Source organism: Heterodontus francisci, chromosome 6, assembly GCF_036365525.1.
Source record: "Heterodontus francisci isolate sHetFra1 chromosome 6, sHetFra1.hap1, whole genome shotgun sequence".
In the NCBI taxonomy this organism is placed as follows: domain Eukaryota; kingdom Metazoa; phylum Chordata; class Chondrichthyes; order Heterodontiformes; family Heterodontidae; genus Heterodontus; species Heterodontus francisci.
The window spans coordinates 42915486-42938000 of NC_090376.1; the positions used below are offsets into that span (position 1 = coordinate 42915486).

Genomic DNA, 22515 nt, shown 5'->3' on the forward strand with positions numbered 1-22515 from the left:
CAGACATGGGTGCACTCGTAGACATTTCCCTTTAAATTCAGCATAACTCGGAGAATGATCAGAGGCCACGCAGATCAGGACAAGCAACTGGAAGAGGGAGCAGGAGGAGGGGGTAAAGGGCTCTTAGCAGGAGGCCATATCTGTCCAGGGTGTTTAGGGAGCTATTCTCTAACCTAAACCTCAGTGAGAAACAATGTGTGAGACATCTATGCTTCAATAAAGACATCCTCACTGAAATCTGGCACCTGCTGTAGTCACAACTGCAACCTCAGAGCAGGGCAAGGATCGCATTTCCAATGGTTGTGAAGGTGATCAAGGCATCTGGTTCCTTCCAGGCAGAAGCTGGAGATATTTGCAACACCTCTCAATTTACTGACCACTGTTGCATAAGGGAGGTCACTGAGGCTCTCTACTCAATGATAGCAAACTGTATTTCACTCTCTCTTGCCAGAGAGAAACAAACGAGGCAGCATCCAGCTTCACTAGGATAGCAGGCTTCCCCAAGGTGCAAAGTGCCATTGGCTGCACACACAGCACTTTGTGGACACTGCATGTCAACTCTGCCCTACACTGGATTCCACTCCCTCAAGAACCAACTGGTGTGTGACTATATGCAGCGAATTATGCAGGTTGATGCTTGGTGTCCTGGCAGCAGTAATGATGCCATAATTCTGTGGCACTCCACAGCTGTATTTGAGCCACCGAAGCAAACTAACGGGTGACTACTCAGCGACAGGTGCTATCCGCTGACAACATGGCTGATGACTTCAGTGCACAACCCATCTACATGTACATGGTACACACAACTTTCTTCCCTTAGCCTCTGCACTGAGTGACTTCTCATAAATCTCCATCTCAATTCATCATCCTCTCTCTTCTCTTGAGTTGACTGCCCTCCTACTCTCCCTTAATCTTTTCCTCCATGTAAACTCCCCAACCCATATTCACCATTACCCCCTTGACCTTGCCAGCTCACGTGGCCTCACTATTCCCATCATGTCAATCACAGTTAAGGCCATCTCTGATCACTTCCTTCTATCGCTCTCCACCCAGAGCGCCCTTTCTCCTCCAAACCCTACTTTCTTCTGCGTCTGCTCCGGAAAAAACCTCTCTCCCAACTCATTGACAACTGCACTTTCAGAGTCCCAACTATCTATCCATTTGCCCCCCATTTACCACACCATCCTCCTCCAATGCCTCTCCACTGCTGTCCAGCTAGGTAGGACTACACTCACCTGGTTCTGTTCTTATCTATCCAGTCGTAACCTGCAATGGCTATACTACCCGCTCCTGCACTATTGCCTCTGGTGACCCCCAAGGATGTTTCCTTAGCCCCCGCCTAGTTCTCATATACATGCTGCCCCTTGGCAACATCATCTGAAAAAAGTGTCTGTTCTATATAACATTCAACTCGACCTCATCCCCACCTTTCTCAAACCCTTCACTGTCTCTAAATTGTCAGACGACTTGTTCAACGCCCAGTATTAGATGAGCAGAAATTTCCTCCAACTAAATATTGAGAAGACCAAAGCCACTGTCTTTAGTCCCATGACAAACTCCATTCCCCAACCACTAACTCCATCCCTCTCCCTGGTAACTTTCTGAGCCTGAACCAGACTGTTTGCAACCTTGATGTCATATTTGATCCCGAGATGAGTTTGACCACATATCTACACCATCACGAAGGCCATCTATTTCCACCTCCCTATCGTCGCCTGACTCTGCCCCTGCCTCAGCTCATCTGCTGCTGAAATCCATGCCTTTGTTGCTTCTAGACTTGACTGTACCAATGCACTCCTAGCTGGTCTCCCATCTTCTACCCTCCGTAAACCTGAGGTCATCCAAAACTCTGCTGCCCGCGTCCTAACTTATACCAAGTCCCATTCACCCATCAACCCTGTGCTCGCTGACCAACATTAGTTCCCAGTTAAACAACTCAATTAAAAAATGTTCATCTTTGTTTTCAAATCCCTCCATGACCACTCCCTATCTCTGTAATCTCCTCTAGCCCCACACCCTCCGAGATATCTGTGCTCCTGAGCATCTCCGATTTTAATTTCTCCACCATTGGCAGCCATGCCTTCAGCTGCCTAGGCTAGTCACTACCTAAACCTCTCCGCCTCTCTTCCACTCTTTCCTCCTTTCAGACGTCCTTAAAACCTACCTCTTTGACTAAGCTTTTGGTCATCTGCCCTAATATCTCCTTATTTGGCTCGGTGTCATATTTTATTTGATAATGCTCCCGTGAAGCACTTTGGGGCGTTTTATGACATTAAAGGCACTATTTAAGTACAGGTTGTCTTTGCTGTTGGTGTTATAGCATGCATACAATGAGGAGGAGGTGAAGCATGAGGTGAGGGAGGAGCAGGAGGAATAGGAGGAAGGAAGGAGGTGACCTAGACAGCCCATTTTTGGTCAGACTGTTGCTCCCTCCTCCTGCTTGTCCCCCTCTTTCTCCTGTACTGCCTGCATGTCTCTAGTGGCAAGGGCTGTGCCTTCATGATGGCAAGGTTATGTAGGGCACAGCAAACAACACTGAATCAGGACACAGTGAGTTATTCAGGCTCTTCCAGAGAGGTCCAGGTGGTGGAACCGTTGCATCAAGAGCAGACCATTGGGGTGCTTAAGCTTTGTGTGACGGCACAGCTCTCATTACATGCATGCTGGCCACGTCTGGTTGGATTGCACCACACAGTCACGAGCCAGGTGTTAAGTGGGTAGCCTTTGTTGCCCAGCAGCTACCCTCTGGTTTGATGTGGTGACCCAAATTCTGAGGGAACAGTTGGACTAAAATAAATGCATTGTGACTGCTGCCAGAATATGGGGCATTCACCAGCATGATGTGCTGAGCATGGTTGTACACCAACTGCACATTCAGGGAGTGGAACCCTGTGCGGTTGCGATAAACCTCTGCAATTAGATGCAGCACCTGCATTCAATGGCACTCTGCACCAGGGGGAAGCCCGCTACCCTGGTGAAGCCACATGCACACTCTGCCTTCTTCTATCTTGTCAGAGAAAACACAATGAATTTCCCTCTCCTGGTAGGAAGAGCATCTGTAACCTCCCTTCTTCAGTAGTGGACGGTAAATTGGGAGAAGTTACAGATATCGCCTGCTCCCGCCTGGAAGATCGTGTCGCAAAGAAATTCACGGCCACGATCACCTTCACAGCCACTGGCAGATCCGTCCCTACCCTGCTCTGAGGCTGCAGGTCGGCCTGCAAGAAGTGGCAGATTTCAGTGAGCACCTCCTTCGTAAAACAGAGTCGACACACACACACTGCTCCTGGCTCAGGTTGAGATAAGCGAAATGCTCCTGGAAGACCCTGGGTAGATAAGGGCTGTTGATGAGAACCCTCCTCCTTCTCCCTCTGCAAGCAGCTCGTCCGCTTCTGAGCTGCCTCTGCTCCATCTCCCTCTCATGCTGCAGCTCAAGGATGATGGTTACTATAGCACCCATGACTGGGAGCAAGTGATCTGGCCAGAACCCTTGATGTCAAAACCAAGGCTTTTTCCATGTGCAGCACCACTCCCTGTCGACTTCACCAACTTTAAACAATTCTGCAAACTACAAAGCACTTCTACAAACTCAGAAAAGCCAGTAGAAATTAATCATTAACTGATGATCTCTTTAAATACCGCTGGTAGGGGGGATCCTTCCTGCTGCTGAACGGATGTTCAGCTGTACGTGATTAAGAGACGGTGTTAGCTGGAGTGGCAAGGTCGAAAATGACAGTGCTGGCATTAAATAAGCAATACACGCCGACTGATGTCACAATCTACCTACTCTAAATACTTCCAGCACACACTCCATGTTACTGACTTCCCCACAATGATGTCTGGCGCGATCCACGCCACGTAGTGTGGATGCGATTTTAAGACCAAAACAATACCCGTAGCACTAGTTTTGGCATTGCATAGATGTATTTTGTGGCCTATGCCTTTATTTACAAAGCCAAGGATCCCACGTGTTTTTTATTATATTCATCAACTTGTCCTGCCACCTTCAAAGATTTAATCCCCAGGTATAATCCCCAGGTATCCCTGCTCCTGTAACCCCATTAAAATGTTCAGTTTATATTGCCTCTTCTCATTCTTCCTACTAAAATGAATCATTTCACGCTTCCCTGTGTTAAATTTCATCTGCCATGTGTCTGCTCTATTCACCAGTCTTTCTATATCCTCCTGAAGTCTGTTACTATCCTCTTGTCCACTTCACTCCTCACCATTTACTACATTTCTGAGTTTCATGTCATCTGTAAACTTTGAAATTACGCCCAGTACACCCACATCCAGTTTGCAAATACATATCAAAAACAATAGTGATCCCTGGGGGTTACCACTGCATACTTCCCTCGAGTCTGAAAAACAAGCAATCACCAGTACTCTATTTTCTGTCTGTTAGCTGGTTTTGTATCTATACAGTCATTGCCCCTTTAATATAATGAGCTTCAATTTTGCAAACAAGTCTATTATGTGGTACTTTATCAAACACATTTTGAAAGTTCAGATACGCATATTAACTGTTCTAATCTCATCAACCCTCTCCAATACTTCATCAAAGAACTCAATCATATTTATGCACTGTAAATTCTACGTAATGCAGCTGCCAACTTGGGGTGTTAAGGCATAAAGTGCAGCAATAACTTTGTGTACAAAAATAGATGCAGGCATGGATCTTCATATCCAATTATTTTGCAGATCTAATGCTACAATTACTGGTTAGTTACCTGCAATTTCTTGGCCAACTTGTCCTTGAATTTGATGTGCAGTGGAATTTACCGATGTCCTCTGGCTCTGGAATGCAAGCCTGCTTTTTGCAGCAGGAAGCCTCGAGATAGCACCTAGACCTAATGGTGGCCTGAGAGTCTTAGGTAACCTAGAAGCACCAGTATGCAGTGCAGGATTCAAGCACTCTTCAGTAACTGAAGCCACATTCTGTTCAGAAGCAATTAGACCAGGAACAGGGGTCTCAGTCTGAAAACAAGCAAAAAATAAAGTTTTAATTAACCCAATGGCACATAATTTCTATAATGATATCAGTTTAAGTAAACAAGCAAATTGGTTTGGAATATATTGTGTGACAAACACATCCAAATATATCACCACTTAACAGAATGAACAGACTATCAAATAATGCTCCTGAAACACACAAACCATAGACAAAGTAATTGTTTAAATAACATATTTTTATACTAAGTGACTTCATTTCACATAATTTTACATACATTTTATTTTTTCATCTACCAGTATCCATATTTATGAGCACTTTGTGGAAGGTTTACAGAATCTGAGCAGGTGAGAAGTTAAAACGCCCAGGTTACTTACCTGCATTAGAGATGTCGGGGCTGACTATTTGAGATTTTAACCTGTTCAACCAAGCAGGCAGCAAGGACATCCACCCTAAGTCAGCAGGTCTTTTCTTAAATATGCTTATCGGGCCCAGATGACAGCATTGGCAGCTGACTGCAATTTAACTTGGCGGCCTAAGCAGGAAGCCGGAGAGAGTTTCTTGCCAGACCAAGTGAAAAGAAGAGGATTGAGGCCCTTTCTCTTTTCCTTGCCTTGTGGGGCCAGGTGGAGCAGGAATTCTGCTCCGTGCCTCTCAAGGAAACCCAAGGCCTCCCCTGCCATGGGTTCATGTCCCCTCCACTGCTAGCACCACCCCTGCGCCCACACGATCCCCCCCACCCCCAACCTCCTTATCACCAAATCCCAACAGGACGGCCCGAGTAACCAATCCTGCTACTTAGCTGCTCTCAGTGAGCATGCAATTTTTCACCACTTCTTTCCCACTTCCTAATCCAGAATGTGGGAAGTTATCTGGTGGGATTTAAACAAGCCCCAGCCGATAAAATTGACCTGGTCTTGTTCTGCCATAGGCAGACAGGAAAGTGACCAGCTGATAGTTAAAATCCAGGCCTTTGTTTCTGTTTAATAAGCAGGGGATCAGTCAATAACTCAGCATTAATAAATATCGCTGTTTTTCCAAAATATCCTATTTTTAAACACTCTTCTGCATTTGGTAACCATTTGTTAAGCTGAGTGATTTATGACTCACGTATCTGGCAACAACCATTGTTTGGATAATGAGCTAATATATGTCCAGGTCCTGACATTCCACATGAATTAGTATCATTCCTTTCAAGTTTTAAGATACTCAGTAGTGTATTTCATTGGTTACAGCAAGCATTCTGCTATTGATAAAACATTTCTCAGCAAGGGCAGTCAACACTACTCTTCAGTTTTCCATCAATATCAGAAGCAGTGATTGATGAAGACAATATAAAATTGGCACTGGAAAAAAAAATCTTTCTTCTACTTGTTTTTAAAGTTGTGTACTTTATGTATTGAAGCTTTTAGTAACAGGAGAGTGGTTTTGCTCATATTTTAAACTGCTCAAAATGGTTGGAAGACCCATACACAATGCAAAGAATACTCTGAAAATAACTCCATCACCAGGGATAGGATGGAAAGTAAACAACGTAAGCCTGTTGTCACAATGTCACAATTTCCAGGGCAACTTTGCCATTATAAACTTCTTTGCCCTCATTGCATCAACTATGTGAACTCATCAAGCTAATTGTGCTATCCAGCTCTGCAGTCCTTTTGGAATTTTTTCTATCTGCCACTCTTTCCTCAGTAATTGAAATTTCCACTTCAAAAGTAACAGTGTAACCAAACTAAAAGTTAAATATTTCACAGTAATTAGATTAAATTTATTCACTGATTTTGATTTTTTTTTGTTGCATCTTTTAATGTCTTCATTAAACTTTTTAATTAAAGGCCTTCTCCTATCTCAAAAACATGGGCTTGGAGTTGATATTTGGATTGAGCAGTCTGCACGTGCGTCTTGCACCTACTGTTTCAGGATACATTAGTACCATTAAGTCAGTTATACTGAGGAATATATTTTCTAGTAGTTTCCACTCAAAGATTTTGCAAAATTATTTGAAGAAAATCAAAGGGAGAAATTTCAAAAGCTTTACTAATGTAAAATTCATATTGAGCTTTTTTTTTTAAAACATCAAGGATGGGCAGAATCTTCTGCACTTAGTCCCTGCAGAAAGGCAGAAGCATTTGCAGGTCAGGAACCAGAATAGCATCCTGCCTCTGGGTTCCCTGTCATTAAGGGACCACGACATGGATTACCTTGGCTCACCAGCACATGGACTTTTAAGAGTGCAGTAACCACAGGAATGTGGAAGAGACCTGGGAAGGCTGCTCCCCCAGTCTCTCTCTTACCTGGAGGTCCTGCTGTGGGATCTGAGTGGCTGCAGTGAAGTGAGCTCTCCCAAGGAAGGAGGAAGAGGACAACCTCTCCAACCAAGCAGGCATAGATAGAAGTGACTGAGGAAGTCAGCAGCAGAAATGTAGTCACTCCAACCTGGAGACAGTGCATCAAGAGGATTCGGAACCTCAGGAAGGCAGGAAAGGTGAGTGACGTAACACTTTCAGGTGCTAAACCCCACACTCTGACTTTCGCAGCATAGAATCATAGAAAGTTTAAGGCACAGAAAGAGGCCACTTGGCCCATCATGTCTGTGCCAGCTGAAAAATGATCCACCTATTCTTAATCCCACCTTCCAGCATTAGGTCCGTAGCCCTGCATCTTACGGGACTTGAGATGCGTATCCAGACTCCTTTTGAATGAGTTGAGGGTCTGTGCCTCAACTACCCTTTCAGGCAGTGAGTTCCAGACCATCACCACCCTCTGGATGAAAAAGCCTTTCCTCATCTCACCTCTAATTTTTCTACCAATCACTTTAAATCTATGCCGCCTCGTCACTGACCTCTCTGCTAAGGTGAATAGACCCTTCACCTCCACACTATCCAGTCCTGGAAACATCCTTTCAAATCTCCTCTGTACCCTCTCTAGTGCAATTACATCCTTTCTGTAATGAGGTGACCAGAACTGCACACAGGACTCAAGTTGTGGCCTAACCAATGAGTTATACATATCCAGCATAACCTCCCTGTTCTTGTATTCTATACTTTGGCTAATAAAGGAAAGGATTCTATATGCCTTCTTAACCACCTTATCGACCTGTCCTGCTAACTTCAGGGATCGGTGGACATTCACTCCAAGGTCCCTCACTTCCTCTACACTTCTCAGTGTTTTCCCATTAATCGTGTATTCCTTTGCTTTGTTTGACCTCCCCAAATGCATCACCTCACACTTCTCCAAGTTGAAGTTCATTTGCCACTTTTCTGCCCATCTGGCCAGACCATCAATATCTTCCTGCAGCCTACAGCTATCCTCCTTACTATCTACCACAGGGCCAATCTTCGTGTTGTCCGCAAACCTCTTGATCATGCCCCCTACATTTATGTCCAAATCGTTAATATACACCACAAAAAGCAGGGGACCCAGTACTGAGCCCTGCAGAATGCCACAGGAAACAGCCCTCCAGTCGCTACAACAGCCGCCAACAATTACACTTTGTTTCCTGCCACTGAGCCAATTTTGTATCCACTTGCTGCATTTCCCGGGATCCCATGGGATTTTATTTTTTTAACCAGTCTGCCATGTGGGACCTTATCAAAAGCCTTGCTAAAATCCATGTAGACCCACGTCAATTGCACTACCCTCATCTATCTTCCTTGTTACTTATTTTAAAAAATTCGATCAAGTTGGTCAACAAGATCTTCCCTTAACAAATCTATGCTGACTATCCTTGATTAACCTGTCTCTCAGAATTGATTCCAATAATTTGCCCATTACTGAGATTAGACTGACTGGCCTGTAATTATTCAGGCTATCCTTCGCTCCCTTTTTAAACAGAGGTACAACATTATCAATTCTCCAATCCTCCGGCACCACACCTGTACCCAGTGAGGACTGGAAAATAATGGTCAGACCCTCGGCTATTTCCTCTCTTGCTTCTTTTAACAACCTGGAATACATTTCATCTGGCCCTGGCGATTTATCAACTTTCAAGGATGCTAATCCCATTAATACTTCCTCTCTCCCTATGTTTATCACTTCCAATACTTCACACTCTTCCTCTTTAACTACAATATCTGCATCATCCCCCTCTTTTGTGAAGACAGACGCAAAGTATTCATTCAGAACCATACCAATATCTTCCATCCTACCCATCGGTGACCTTTTTGGTCTTTTATGGGCCTTACCCTCTCCTTAGTTATCCTCTTACTCTTAAAGTATTGATGAAACATCTTTGGGTTCACCTTGATTTTGCTTGCCAAAATTCTTTCATGCTCTCTCTTTGCTTTCCTAATTTCCTTTCACCCCTCCACTTTCTATTCTCCTCTTGGCTTTCTGTAGTATTGAGTTCTCGGTGTTGGACATAAGCTTTCCTTTTCTTACCCTGTAAGCTTCTTGACATCCATGGGGCTCTTGATTTGGCCACCTCACCCTTTTTCTTTGTGGGAACATGTTTACTTTTTTTTATTTTGAGATACAGCACTGAAACAGGCCCTTCAGCCCACCAAGTCTGTCCCGACCAACAACCACCCATTTATACTAATCCTACATTAACCCCATATTCCCTACCATTCTCCTACCACCTACACTAGGAGCAATTTACAATGTCCAATTTATCTATCAACCTGCAAGTCTTTGGCTGTGGGAGAAAACCAGAGCACCTGGCAGAAACCCACACGGTCACAGGGAGAACTTGCAAACTCCACACAGGCAGTACCCAGAACTGAACCCGGGTCGCTGGAGCTGTGAGGCTGCCGTGCTAACTACTATGCCACTGTGCCGCCCAACTTTGAACCCCTTGATTCTCCCTTTTGAATGCCTCCCACTGCTCTGACAGTGATTTACCTTCAAGTAGCTATTTCCAGTCCACTTTTGCTAAATCACTCCCAGTTTAGTAAAATTAGCCTTGCCCCAATTGAGAACTCTAACTCCTGTTCTATCTCTGTCCTTTTCCACAATTAAGTTAAAACTGACTGAATTATGATCACTACCACCAAAATGCTCTCCCACTGCCACTCCTTCCATTTGCCCATCTTCACTTCCTAAAACTAAGTCTAAAACTGCACCTTCTCCTGTTGGCCTTGCTACATACTGGGCAAAAAAGTTCTCCTGAATGCACCTCATGAATTCTGCTCCCTCAATTCCTTTCACACTAAAACTATCCCAGTTAATATTGGGTTGGTTAAAATACCCTACTATTACTGCCCTATTATTCTTGCACTTCTCAGAGATTTGCCTACGTATCTGCTCTTCTATCTCCCTCTGACTGTTTGGGGGTCTATAGTACACTCCCAGCAGTGTGATTGCTCCTTTTTTTGTTCCAACGCTTAATCCATATGGCCTCATTTGATGAACCTTCCAACATATTGGGCGGCACAGTGGCACAGTGGTTAGCACTGTCACCTCACAGCTCCAGTGACCCGGGTTTAGTTCTGGGTACTGACTGTGCGGAGTTTGCAAGTTTCCCCTGTGACCACGTGGGTTTCTGCCAAGTGCTCCAGTTTCCTCCCACAGCTAGAGACTTGCTGGTTGATAGGTAAATTAGCCATTGTAAATTGCCCCTGGTGTAGGTAGGTGGTAGGAGAATTGAGGGAAGGTGGGGATGTGGTAGCGAATATGGGATTAATGTAGGATTAGTATAAATGGGTGGTTGATAGTTGGCACAGACTTGATGGGCTGAAGGGCCTGTTTCAGTGCTGTATCTCTCTATATCATCCCTCCTCACAGCTGTAATAGTTTCCTTGACAAAAATTGCCACTCCCCCTCCCTATTGTGTCTGAAAACCCTGTAACCAGGAACATTGAGCTGCCATTCCTGTCCCTCCTTAAGCCATGTTTCTATAATAGCTATGATATCATACTGCCACATGTCTATCTGTGCCCTCAGCTCATCTGCTTTATTTGCTATACTCCTTGCATTGAAATAAATACCCTTGAGCACTGCCAAACTCTAGCTTTTATTTTCTAACCTTTGTTTCTTCTGTCTTCCAGACTCATCCATTAATTTTACACCTTCCATTTTAATTTCTGATTTTGTCCCAGCTGAGTCTACCCTCAGGTCCCCATCCCCCTGCCAAACTATTTAAAACCCTCCCCAACAGCAATAGCAAAACATCCCGCAAAGAACTCAGTCCCGGCTCTGTTCAGGTGCAACCCGTCCGGCCTTTACAGGTCCCATCTCCCCCAGAGCTGGTCCCAATGTCCCAGGAATCTGAAGCCCTCCCTCCTGCACCATTTGCCAGACACGCATTCATCTGTCATCCTTCTATTTCTGTACTCACTTGCGCCTGGCACTGGGAGTAGACCGCATCCCTCTTTCTACCTATGTCGTTGGTTCCGATGTGGACCACAACTGGTGGTTGTTCACCCTCCCCCTTCAGGATGCTCTGCAGCCGCTCAGTGACATCCTTGAACCTGGCACCATAGAGGCAACACACCATCCTGGATTCACGTCTACGGCCACAGAAACGCCTGAGTGTTCCCCTGACTATTGAACCACTTATCACTATGGCTCTTCAAGTCTTCCCTGTATCCCCCAACCCCCAGCCCCCCCGTGCAGCTGAGCCATCCATGGTGACATGGACTTGGCTCTGGCTGCACTCCCAGGTGAAGCAACATTTTCCTCAGTATGCAGAACTGAATACCTGTTGGAGAGTGAGATGCACTCAGGGGTCCCCTGCACTACCTGCCTGATTCTTTTTGACTGCCTGGTGGTCACCAATTCCCTCTCTCCCTGCACACTGTTAAGCTGTGGGGTGACCACATCTATAAACATGCTATCCATGTAGCTCTCATCATCATGAATGCACCGCAGTGTCGCCAGCTGTCGCTGGAGCTCCAAAACCCAGAGCTCAAGCTGCCTCAATTGACAATACTTCCTGCACAAATGGTGCTCCAGGATGGAGAAAGCATCCTGAAGCTCCAACATAGCACAGGAGGTGCCCTCTTGAGGTTGAAGCACTCCTGCCATTCCTTTATTTATTAGTTGACCTTTTGCTTCTGCCAAAAAAAACCTTACCAATACTACAACACCTTAGAATTATGAATAAAACCTTACTAGTACTGATAAATCCTACTAAAAATCAATACAGTTCACTAGTTATACCTTACTAAAAAGAAATACTAGCTACTCAATTGTTCCTTATTATTCAGCTATTTACACCTGCACCCTAACAGTAGTGTACTAACGCAGCTATTTAGAGTTATTCCCTAACAGCAGTTACTCACCAACCAATCACCTTGCAGCTTTCCTGTGACGTCACTGCTCACTTTGCTTTCAAACTCCGGTGTGCCTGGACTCCTCTTTGCTGCTCTCCCGGAAGGTAAATGCTGTAGGCCGCCGTCCTTGGGCTCTATTTATTGGCTCCCCACTCCGTGTTCTTCCCGCAGGTCTGCTGCTCTCCTGGAAGGTAAGTGCTGTAGGCCGCCGTCCTTGGGCTCTATTTATTGGCTCCCCACTCCGTGTTCTTCCCGCAGGTCCGCTTCTCTCCCGGAAGGTAAGTGCTGTAGGTCACAATCCTTGGGCTCTATTTATCGGCTCCCCACTTCGTGTTCTTCCCGCAGGTTCACTTCTCTCCCAGAAGGTAAGTGCTCTAGGCCACAATGCTTGGGTTCTAATTATCAGCTCCCCACTCTGTGTTCTTCCCGCAGATCCGCTTCTCTCCCAGAAAGTAAGTGCTCTAGGCCACGATCCTCGGGCTCTATTTATCCACTCCCCACTCCGTTTTCTTCCTGCAGATCCGCTTCTCTCCACTGCTCTCCCAGAAGGTTTCTCCTGCACAGCACTCCTCAGAAGAACAAACCTTGCAGTTCCATTCATTCCTGTCTCTCCAGGGCACCTCACATCTCCAGCTGAGCAGACAACACTCAGACGTACCCTCATTACATTGCCCTGTCACATCCATGTCTCACCGTCATCTCCACAAATGTAGTCCTTTCCTCCTCTCCACACAAGCCATTAGGAACACTCACACCTCTCTGCTTTCTCTCCTTGCAGGAGGAGAGCACATAACTTGGACAGAGGCAAAAATCCAGGGGGGAGGGGGGTGGAGGTATGGGTGGCCCTTCAGTGACAGGCAGCTTATCAGTCACTGGCAATGCATTCTCATCTGCTCCACTGCACAAGGTCTTGTTCCCGGAGGCTGCAAATGTTAGCAACGATGTTCCATGAGAGCCTGATCATCCTGAGGCACTGGTGCTCAGACATGTCGCGAGAGCTGATCCTCTGCCTGTAGTCCCTGTGTTTGGGGTCTCATCTCTTTCCAGCTGGATCTCAGTGTCCATCCCATCTGCCCTTTGGAGGGACATGTGGCTGAGGAGAAGGCATCTGGTGCTGCTGCTGGTCTGCTCCTGGTGCTCATGGTGGTTGTGTTTCTTATGCCCTTGCCCCTCATCAGAGGTGGAAGATGCAGATGCAGAAGCTGGTCCAATGCCATGGTGAAAGTTGGTAGCAGGGAAGTGCAGCTGCAGGTGAGTGAAGTGCCAGACAGGTGAAGTGGCTTCCAAGAAGTTGGCAATCACCTGTCAATCATTGAGAACACCCTCTGAGAGAAAAAATGTATTGAACACTGCCTTTCACCTGGCCAAGTCTGCTGTTCTTCAGTATCGCTGATCAAAGCCATCCCAGCTTGTCAGTTTCAATGAAGAAACTCTTCCCACTGTGAACTCAGTGACCCTGGCGAGTTGCTGACAGCTTGGGAAACAGGTACCTTGGCTAGGAAATCCAGAACTGAGGGTTAAAATAGTGCTTAATTGACTTCTTAACTACCTTAATTACTTATCCGACAGATCCAAAGAGGTTTCCTGCTCGCCTTCAATCCTGCCCCGCAGAAACCTGAAAGCAGGCAGAAGACATCAGGATTCCAAGCTATCATCAATTTCAGCGGATTTAACGCCCCACATGCACGCAACTCACCCCCACTTGGCTGGGAAAACTATCCCCACTCTGTGAGTGTGTGTATGTGTGAGTGTGTTTGTGTGTGCATTTGAAAGAGGGAAAGAGAGAGAGACTGGGATTAGAGGGAGAGAGAATAAGAGAGGGAAGTGTGAGAATGACAGAGACCCGGGACAGAGAGAGAAAAGGGGGAGTGAGAAAAAGGGATGATGACGAGAATAAGTGTGTAATTCCTTAATTTTTGAAACGAATAACAATGGTTGTAGTTTGAAGCCAGTTGTGTTTTGTCAACAGTTGGCAAGGCTCACACCAATATTCTCATTGCTAACACCTAAAAGACAGACAAAGAGAAACAGAGAGAAAGAAAGACACAAATAAAAAGACCTGCATTTACATAGTGCTTTTCATGTCCACTGGATGTCTCAAAGCGCTTTGTAGCCAATAAAGAACAATTACTGTTGCAGTGTAGGAAACATGGCAGCCAAGTTTGTGTCCAGGAAACTCTCATAAACAGCAAGGTAATAATGACCAAATAATCTATTTTTGTGATGTTGAATGATGGACAAATATTAACCAGGACACCAGGGATAATTTCTCTGCTCTTCTTTGAAATAATGCCAGGGGATCTTTTACATCCACCAAAGCAGGCAGATGGGGCATCAGTTTAACATCTCATCAGACAATGTAGCACTGAGGTTTCAGCCTTGATTTTTGTGCTGAAATCCTGGAATGGGACTTAAACCCAGAGCTCTGTAACCTACAGGCACGACTGCTAGCCACTGAGCCACACAAGTCAAACAGTTTCTTTCCTCATTCTAATTTGGTTTCTTTTTTTTAAAAAAAAGATGAATATTGACAGGAAACAAAACCTCATTTCGGAAAGCAAACAGAAAGTAAGGGGAGGAAGGAGTCAGATGCAGAGAAACTGCTTATTTAATGAGACCCTGTCTGGTCTGTCAGATAGATATAGCAACTCCATAAGAGAGATCATAAGCTAGTGTGGGATGTGAGAAAAAAATCATATTGGTACAGTAATGAGTGGTTCTTTGGAACTCAGGCTAAGGAATATTGATAGAAGCTTCAAAATCATGTTAGACTGCAAAATGATGCTCCTTCTATCAATAAGTTACAATCTCGATTACAGAGAAACAGTCATTACTGTGCCAACCTGAATTCTTGCCCTTCCAACAATAGCTGCTTATGGCTCTCCTTGTGCTGCTGTTATATCTATCTGGCTGACCTGATAGAGACAAACATTATATAAACCAGCTACATTTGCACAAGCTTATGCTATACATTGTGGGCTCTGATTTCTTTTGAAACACAAAGCACCACTCCTAATACGCTGTAAAAACTGTAACACACCGTGTGAGTGTCTGCTCATGCATTGTGGTTCTCTGAATTGCAGCAAAAAAAAGTACTCACTGAATGCAGCAAATATAATTTGGTTGTAAATGCATTATATCTTCACTGTCATCCAGCCCGAGGGTATGGGCTCATGAGGATAAGTACTGAATTTTAATGTGTGGCATTACTTTACACACTAGAATCTGGGGTATTTTGTCAGCTCAAGCTGTTATAGCGGAAACGAAACAACTGTTGTACTGGTAATGCCAGACTAGCACCTGAGGTGAGTGCCACTGAGGAGTCACAACTTCATACTTTGATTTTTGGATCCAATTTATACTCAGTCACTAGTGAGATTACGAATTTCTGACAAACAGTGAGAAGCGATGCACTATGTACCTGGATCCTCTAGGATTTAATTTGAGATTCACAACACGTTACGCCTGGAATCCTTAGAGAACAGAAACTTTCATTCCATCAACCTGAGTTAGATTGAAACTCAAATCTAGAACTGAAATGAGATCATATCATTCAACTGTAGAGACTGACTTAAAAAAACTGTACATGCTGTAAATCTGAAAGAAAAAATGTTTCTCTGTTCATTTTTAGCATTTTCTGCTTTTATTTTTTTTGAGTAACCAACTCAGTGTTGTGTTATTGATTTCTCAACACAAACGTACCAAACAATCCAAAGCTGAATGGTAAGTTCTTTATTACAAAATAACAGACTTACAGGAGAGCTCTAAGATACACGTGTTAACTGTTGACTAACACTGTTCTAACTGCTATATCACATGTCGGCTTACATCACTTCCTGTGATGATGTATACTGAACTATTTACATGTTCAAAGATATGCTAACTAATACTCAAGCAGTTAAGGCAATATCACAACACTCACCTTCAGTATTCAATACATTTTTGGGTAACTAAAAACATTAAATAGTATTTTAACTAATTTAAACGGAGAAAATTGCAACAGCAGGATACTACCGAGCTACACATAAAGCACAATGTTGTCAATCCTTTGATATATTAAATTGCTTGTCTGAGTTTGGGTTAAAAATAGACAGGGGGTAAATTAGATAGCCCCCAAAAGTGAATGCAGGGATCGCGATGCACGATTAACCCGTGCCTGTTCAATGTAATATAGGACACAGGGCAACTTTGTGCTGTCTGCTCATTTGAATGATTGATGCGTGCAGCCAGAGCGAATCACGCTGCACTTTGGCTGCACGCATCAGCAGGGGCCCAAATTTGTAAATTGTGAGCACCACTTAAAGCTGGCCTTCAGCTCTTAAAGGGGAAGTACACTGTAGCTGGAGCAAGTACAAGCAGTCATCCAGGAACTGAATCTGACCTGGCAAACAGTGGAGAATGGCACAACATGGGAGAACGCAGCTCCAAGGTTTTTGGATGCTGCACTGGAGGCCATGGTGGAGGAGGTTGAAAGTAGGAGAGATGCCCTGTACCTACAGGGGGCCTGGAGGCTCTCCAGACACACAGCCAAAGGGCAGTGGGGGCAGATAACTGTGGAGGTCAGGGCCAGGAGTCAAGCCATGAGGACCTGGATGCAGTGCCGCAAGGAAATCAATGATCTCACACAAGTAGTCAAGGTCAGTGACTGCATCTGCAAATGCCATATCCTACCACTGTCCCACTCAATTCAGACTCAATTCGCCACATCCCCATCACTTACAGTCACTCTCTATCAATCACGATTCATACTTAACATTCACATGCCTCACCTCACCCTCACACACTTTGCACTGCTACAAGCCTCACACCCATATCGCATAGCTTGCACACACTGCAAGCTATTCAACTATGATTGTCATATCAGCCAAACACCTCCCTCTCCCCTGCCGGACAAGGTGATGCACAACCGGAGGTAGCAGGAGCTAACTGGAGGGGGACAGGTACAGCTGCATGTCCTAACCCCCCCCCAAGGAGGAGACGGTGCAGGCCATTATTGGGATGTCCATTGCTGAGGCTGTGGCCAGCAGCAGAAATTATACTATCAAAGATGACAGTATCCTCATACCTAATCCTGCTTCTTACATCACACTTACCCCTCATCCCACATTCTCTTTTGATTATTTCCTTTCACCTCTTACTTTCTCCCCCCACACCTCCCCTCCCCCCCCTCCACCTCACCACAACCTTACCCTCGGATGTTTTTCCTTTCAGATATCCAAGAGGAGCAACTTGACCAGGCAGTGGAGGACCATCAAGAAGAGAGTGATAATAAATACACAGCACCAACACTTGATCTCAAATCTGCAGGCATCAGTTCAGATACTGACACTGCAAGTATCTTACAGGATAGATCAGAGGCAGGATCTGCATGTGGTGAGATACTGGGCATGAGTGGGCTGCAGCCAGGGCAGGGGCAAGGATAGCATAGGTACCAGCTCGTAAGAGGAGGAGATCCATTGCAGAGGGCTCAGATCAGCACTTCAATGGGGCAGCCTACAGAAGAATACTGATAGGTATGCACAACGAAATGCCTGTTGCATTGGGAAGCCTGCCATAAGGCCTGCGGTCAATGTCAAGGAGCATAGAGGAGTCCAGCATCAACTTGGCACAGGGCTTTGCACAGAGCTTGAAGTGCATCCTTTCCAGCATGGAAGTGGTGGCCAATTCCATTCACACACTTATGGACCTAACCATGATGCAGCGCCAATGTTGCAGCTTCTGCTGCAGCACAAGCAGGATCCACCCAACATCAGTCTTTCTGAGCACTGCACTGGAATTAAGCTCAGACTGCTGCCATTACCCCTTAGCAGAGGGATCAATAACCAGGGGGCATAGATTTAAGGTAAGGAAGGGGCAGGAGGTTTCGAGGGGATTTGAGGAAAAAATGTTTCACCCAGAGGGTGGTTGGAATCTGGAACACACTATCTGAAGGGGTGGTAGAGGCAGGAACCCTCACAACATTTAAGAAATATTTACATGAGCACTTGAAACGCCATAGCATACAAGGCTATGGGCCAAGTGCTGGAAAATGGGATTAGAACAGATAGGTGTTTGATGGCCGGCACAGAACGATGGGCGGAAGGGCCTGTTTCTGTGCTGTATAACTCTATGACTCTAGTGTGCAATGGGGCTTGCAGGGTGTTAAAGCAGTACAGCAAGATGTTCTCCAACAGATTACTGGGATTTCTGCGGCTCCATCCAGGCAGAGAGGCAGTGGCTCCATGAAGCACAAACATCTCAGGAAGACAGCATTCGTCCACCCACCACTGCCACCCTGCCAGTGTCCTTGCTTTGCCTGTTAGTCAGCCAGTCCAGACTGCTACTACCCATGCCGAGCTGGTATAGTCCAAAACTGGGCCTTCTAGGCCCAGAGCTGCTCAAAGTCGTCCTCCAAGACCATCTGCGGTCTCCTCCACTGAAAGTCAGCAGCCTTCCTCCAGCTATGCTGCAGCCACTGGGGTAGCACTGCATCGGAGCACTAAGACAGGCAAAAGCACACAGAGGACAGGTACAAAGGGAATTCACAAGGGTAATTAGTTGACTTTTCATAGAATCATAAAATTGTTACAGCGTAGAAGGAGGCCATTTGGCCTGTTGTGTCCATGCCGGCTCTCTGCAAGAGCAATGCACCTAGTCCCACTCCCCTGCCTTTCCCCATAGCTCTGCAAATTTTTTCTCTAGAAAGTCTCTAGAAAGCAAGACTAAAATATAGTTAGGTTTCATTGGAAAAAAGAGTTTCAGTCACCTCCTTTATGTCACAGTGAACAGCAACTGCGAAATGTTGCAAATATCTCCAGCTCCAGCCTGGAGGGAGCCAGATGCTAATAGTTCATTGCCCTGGTCACCTTGACTGCCAGTGGCACTGTAGTCACTGCTCTGCACTGTGGTTGGAGTTGTCTCTGCAGCAGATGGCAGATCTCAGCGAAGTCATCCTTACTGAAGTGCAGACAAGTGTGTGGGTTCTTCCTGTTGCTGAATGCATGTGCAGCTGTATAAGGTTAAGGGAGGGCATTGACTGGAGTTGTGAGCTCCAAAAAGGCACTGCTGGCGTCAAATTAGCATTGCATCCACATTCACGTCATGACCTTCCTGCTCTGCTTACTTCCAGTGGATGTTCACTGCACATGTGCTAACGCCCTCATCAATGTAGTGCCTAGTGCAATTGGCCTCACAAGTGCGGGCATGCACCACTGAAGTCATTTTGGAGCTCTAAGGGCATTCATAACTCCCAAAAAGCAGTTGCTAATGAACCAATTTCTTTCCCCAATTAGATGGTTATTAGTTGGAGTCTGTCAAATTAATGTTTCATAATTGTTGAGAATTATGGTGTCATTATTCTTGCATCCAAAAGCTGATTCTGAAACTACGGGCTCAGCAAATATTTCTGTGTGACAATCGTTAGGCTTAGTATTATGTAGTTGATGGAGGCTATGTTTTTAAATGATGAACTTTGTTTTATAAAATCACAAAATATCAATCTTGCTGGTTCAACCCAGAACTATTATCAGCTCCTGCAGTTTGATCCCAATTGCAATATAAAATACAACTAATAACAGGTGTTTGAAACTCAAAAAGAAAGACATGTAGAAAAAAAAGCTCCCAGCTCCAAGGCATTAATGTTGCTGGCAACGTTTAGTGTTCATCTGAAATAAACTGAAACTTTATTTTCTAGCCAAGTTAGTATAAATACTTGCAAGAATAACGGGGGAGTGCGGTATAAAGAGAAAAGAGGATGTGATCAATCCATCCATCTGAGTCCTCAATCAGGAGAGACACTAACCATCCTTTCTCCCCTTTCTTCCATATTCCATTACTTCCCTTGGTCTTAGGAAACTTTTCAGTTCCTTTTTGAATGTTTTGACTGAGTCAGCATCCACAGAATTAGGGGCATGCATTTATTTCATTTCATCTTAGTTTGTTCAGTTTGCTTACCCACTGTTTTTTTCAGGTTGTTTTTCTTCAGGTTTGCACTTGCTGCTGTTCAATATTCAGTGTATTCACACCTAATCTGTGCTAATGCTTTGTCTTTCAACACACCATTAACATATTGTTTGCCTTTTCTCCGTGACCTTTTGGTCAGCTATGTGGCCTGGTCCAATCTGCACCTTCTCCTTTGTTATCTCTTGCCCCACCCCCACCTCACTTGTTTATAATCTGTGACTTTTCTAATATTTGTCAGTTCCGAAGAAGGGTCACTGACCCGAAACGTTAACTCTGCTTCTCTTTCCACAGATGCTGCCAGACCTGCTGAGTGATTCCAGCATTTCTTGTTTTTGTTTCACAGAATTAGCATTGACTGTGTCATTATTCATTGAGTCAGCATCAATTGAGATATAATTGAGAGTTAGCATTCACAATTCCAGTGTTTTACACCCAGGGATTGCTTATTACCCATGGGCAGAGACACATGGCATCAAGTTTCCACCCACTTTACATTGCTTCAAGTTCTCTATAGTTTTCCTTGGGGCATGCAGAGTGCTTGTGCCAGGAGATAAACTAGGGATAGTGCCACTGTGTCATCATTCACTGAGCCAGAATCTACTGAGTCAGTGTTCACTGGCAGTATTCACTGACTGAGCATCTACTGGGACAGTTTGCAATGAATCATCATTCACTAAGTCAGCTTCAGCTGAGTCAGCAGCCAATCATACTATTTCACTGACTCATTGTTTATTGAGTCAGCATTCACTGAATGAGTATCCATGGAGTAAAGATGCATAGAACCAGCATTCATTGAGCCTTCATTCACCAGCACAGTGGCGCAGTGGTTAGCACCGCAGCCTCACAGCTCCAGGGACCCGGGTTCGATTCCGGGTACTGCCTGTGTGGAGTTTGCAAGTTCTCCCTGTGTCTGCGTGGGTTTTCTCCGGGTGCTCCGGTTTCCTCCCACAAGCCAAAAGACTTGCAGGTTGATAGGTTAATTGGCCATGATAAATTGTCACTAGTATAGGTAGGTGGTAGGGAAATATAGGGACAGGTGGGGATGTTTGGTTGGAATATGGGATTAGTGTAGGATTAGTATAAATGGGTGGTTGATGTTCGGCACAGACTCGGTGGGCCGAAGGGCCTGTTTCAGTGCTGTATCTCTAATCTAATCTAATCTAATCACCGCTTATCATACATTATACATTGTATCAGAATTTGCCTAGTCAGCACTCACTGAATCAGCACTCACTGAGTCAGCACTTCCTGAAGCCGAGGCCTCACAGAAATCATATTTATGAACTTTACAATAAGTCAAAATTTCTTGCCTAAAACTTTAATGTTACGTTTTGGGATTTTGGATCACTTTTCCAAATAAAAATTTTGGAATGAAGAGTTACATTTAAGAGTTCCCTTTTAAAGCAAGCTATTTTCACACAAGTTAAAAAAACAAAGCCACTGAAATAAAAACTAGCTAAAATCATAATGAACTTGGCTTTGAAACCCACAGTTCCCCAAATCTGTAGAAAATGAAATATTTGTTTTGCCCATCTTGGTAAATTGATAAATATCTCACACCCATTCTGCTGGGAGATCCTTGGACCCGGGTACTCAGCAAGGTTTTTCTGACATAGGCCCTCTTTGGTTGTGAACCAAGGAAGATAAAAGACGAGACAGTTGGTCAATTTTTTGAAAAACAAGAAGTTATGAGGGTAAGTTTTCACCAGGTTCAGAAGGTTATAAGGCATAAGGGTAGTTGAAGGTTATTTTAAGACATGCAAGACTGACCTGTGGTAACATAGCATGTTTATTTAATAAAAAACAAAGAGAAGTTTTAGCTGTTGTGCTAAGTGAGTCTGTGGTGTGTACTAAGTGAGAATACGGATCATAACTTGTTCGGTATGTTCACCTGGTGTGAAATAAAGCAGCTGATGTGGTTTGTATCTGAGCTCACGTGACTAAGTGCTTTCTCGACCAGTCTTCAAAAAGATTACAGTGACGTCCTCCATTTTGTAATCATGCTTGTTATCTTTAGGTGTAAGTGACTGTACATCTCCTAGGACCAAGCAATGCATAAAGAATCATTTGTTCAAATAAAATTGAATTCTTGTGTGATGGTTTGAAAAGAATTGAGATATTTATTATTTTAATATTCGTAATTCTGCCAGTTTTTCATATAACTAAAGCTGAAGGCTTACTGTTTGCATGTTAAATTCCTATCAAAGATTTTAAGTGTTTTGTAGCAAAATATATATGGCTTCATGGAGACCAGATAACTCATAGAGCATTTCTGTGTAGGTACAGCATTTCTTGTGCACTACCCTATTTTTTAAAAGAGAAAGGAGACTTTAGTATCCGATTAGATGTGAAGAGAAGATCAGTAAGAAGGATGGCTAGAGCTACATTTAAAAGCAGTGATGTTAATTC

General features: G+C 44.6%; 1 protein-coding gene across 4 annotated transcripts in view; it reads right to left on the reverse strand.

Moving 5' to 3' along the window:
- Positions 1–22515, reverse strand: part of LOC137371268 (microtubule-associated tumor suppressor candidate 2-like) — a 508676-nt gene that overhangs the window by 316072 nt on the left and 170089 nt on the right. For all 4 annotated transcript variants that reach the window (XM_068033538.1, XM_068033540.1, XM_068033537.1 and 1 more), the window contains exon 4: positions 4731–4977. In XM_068033538.1, coding sequence (XP_067889639.1) covers positions 4731–4977 — 247 coding nt within the window. The remainder of the gene's footprint in view (positions 1–4730; positions 4978–22515) is intronic.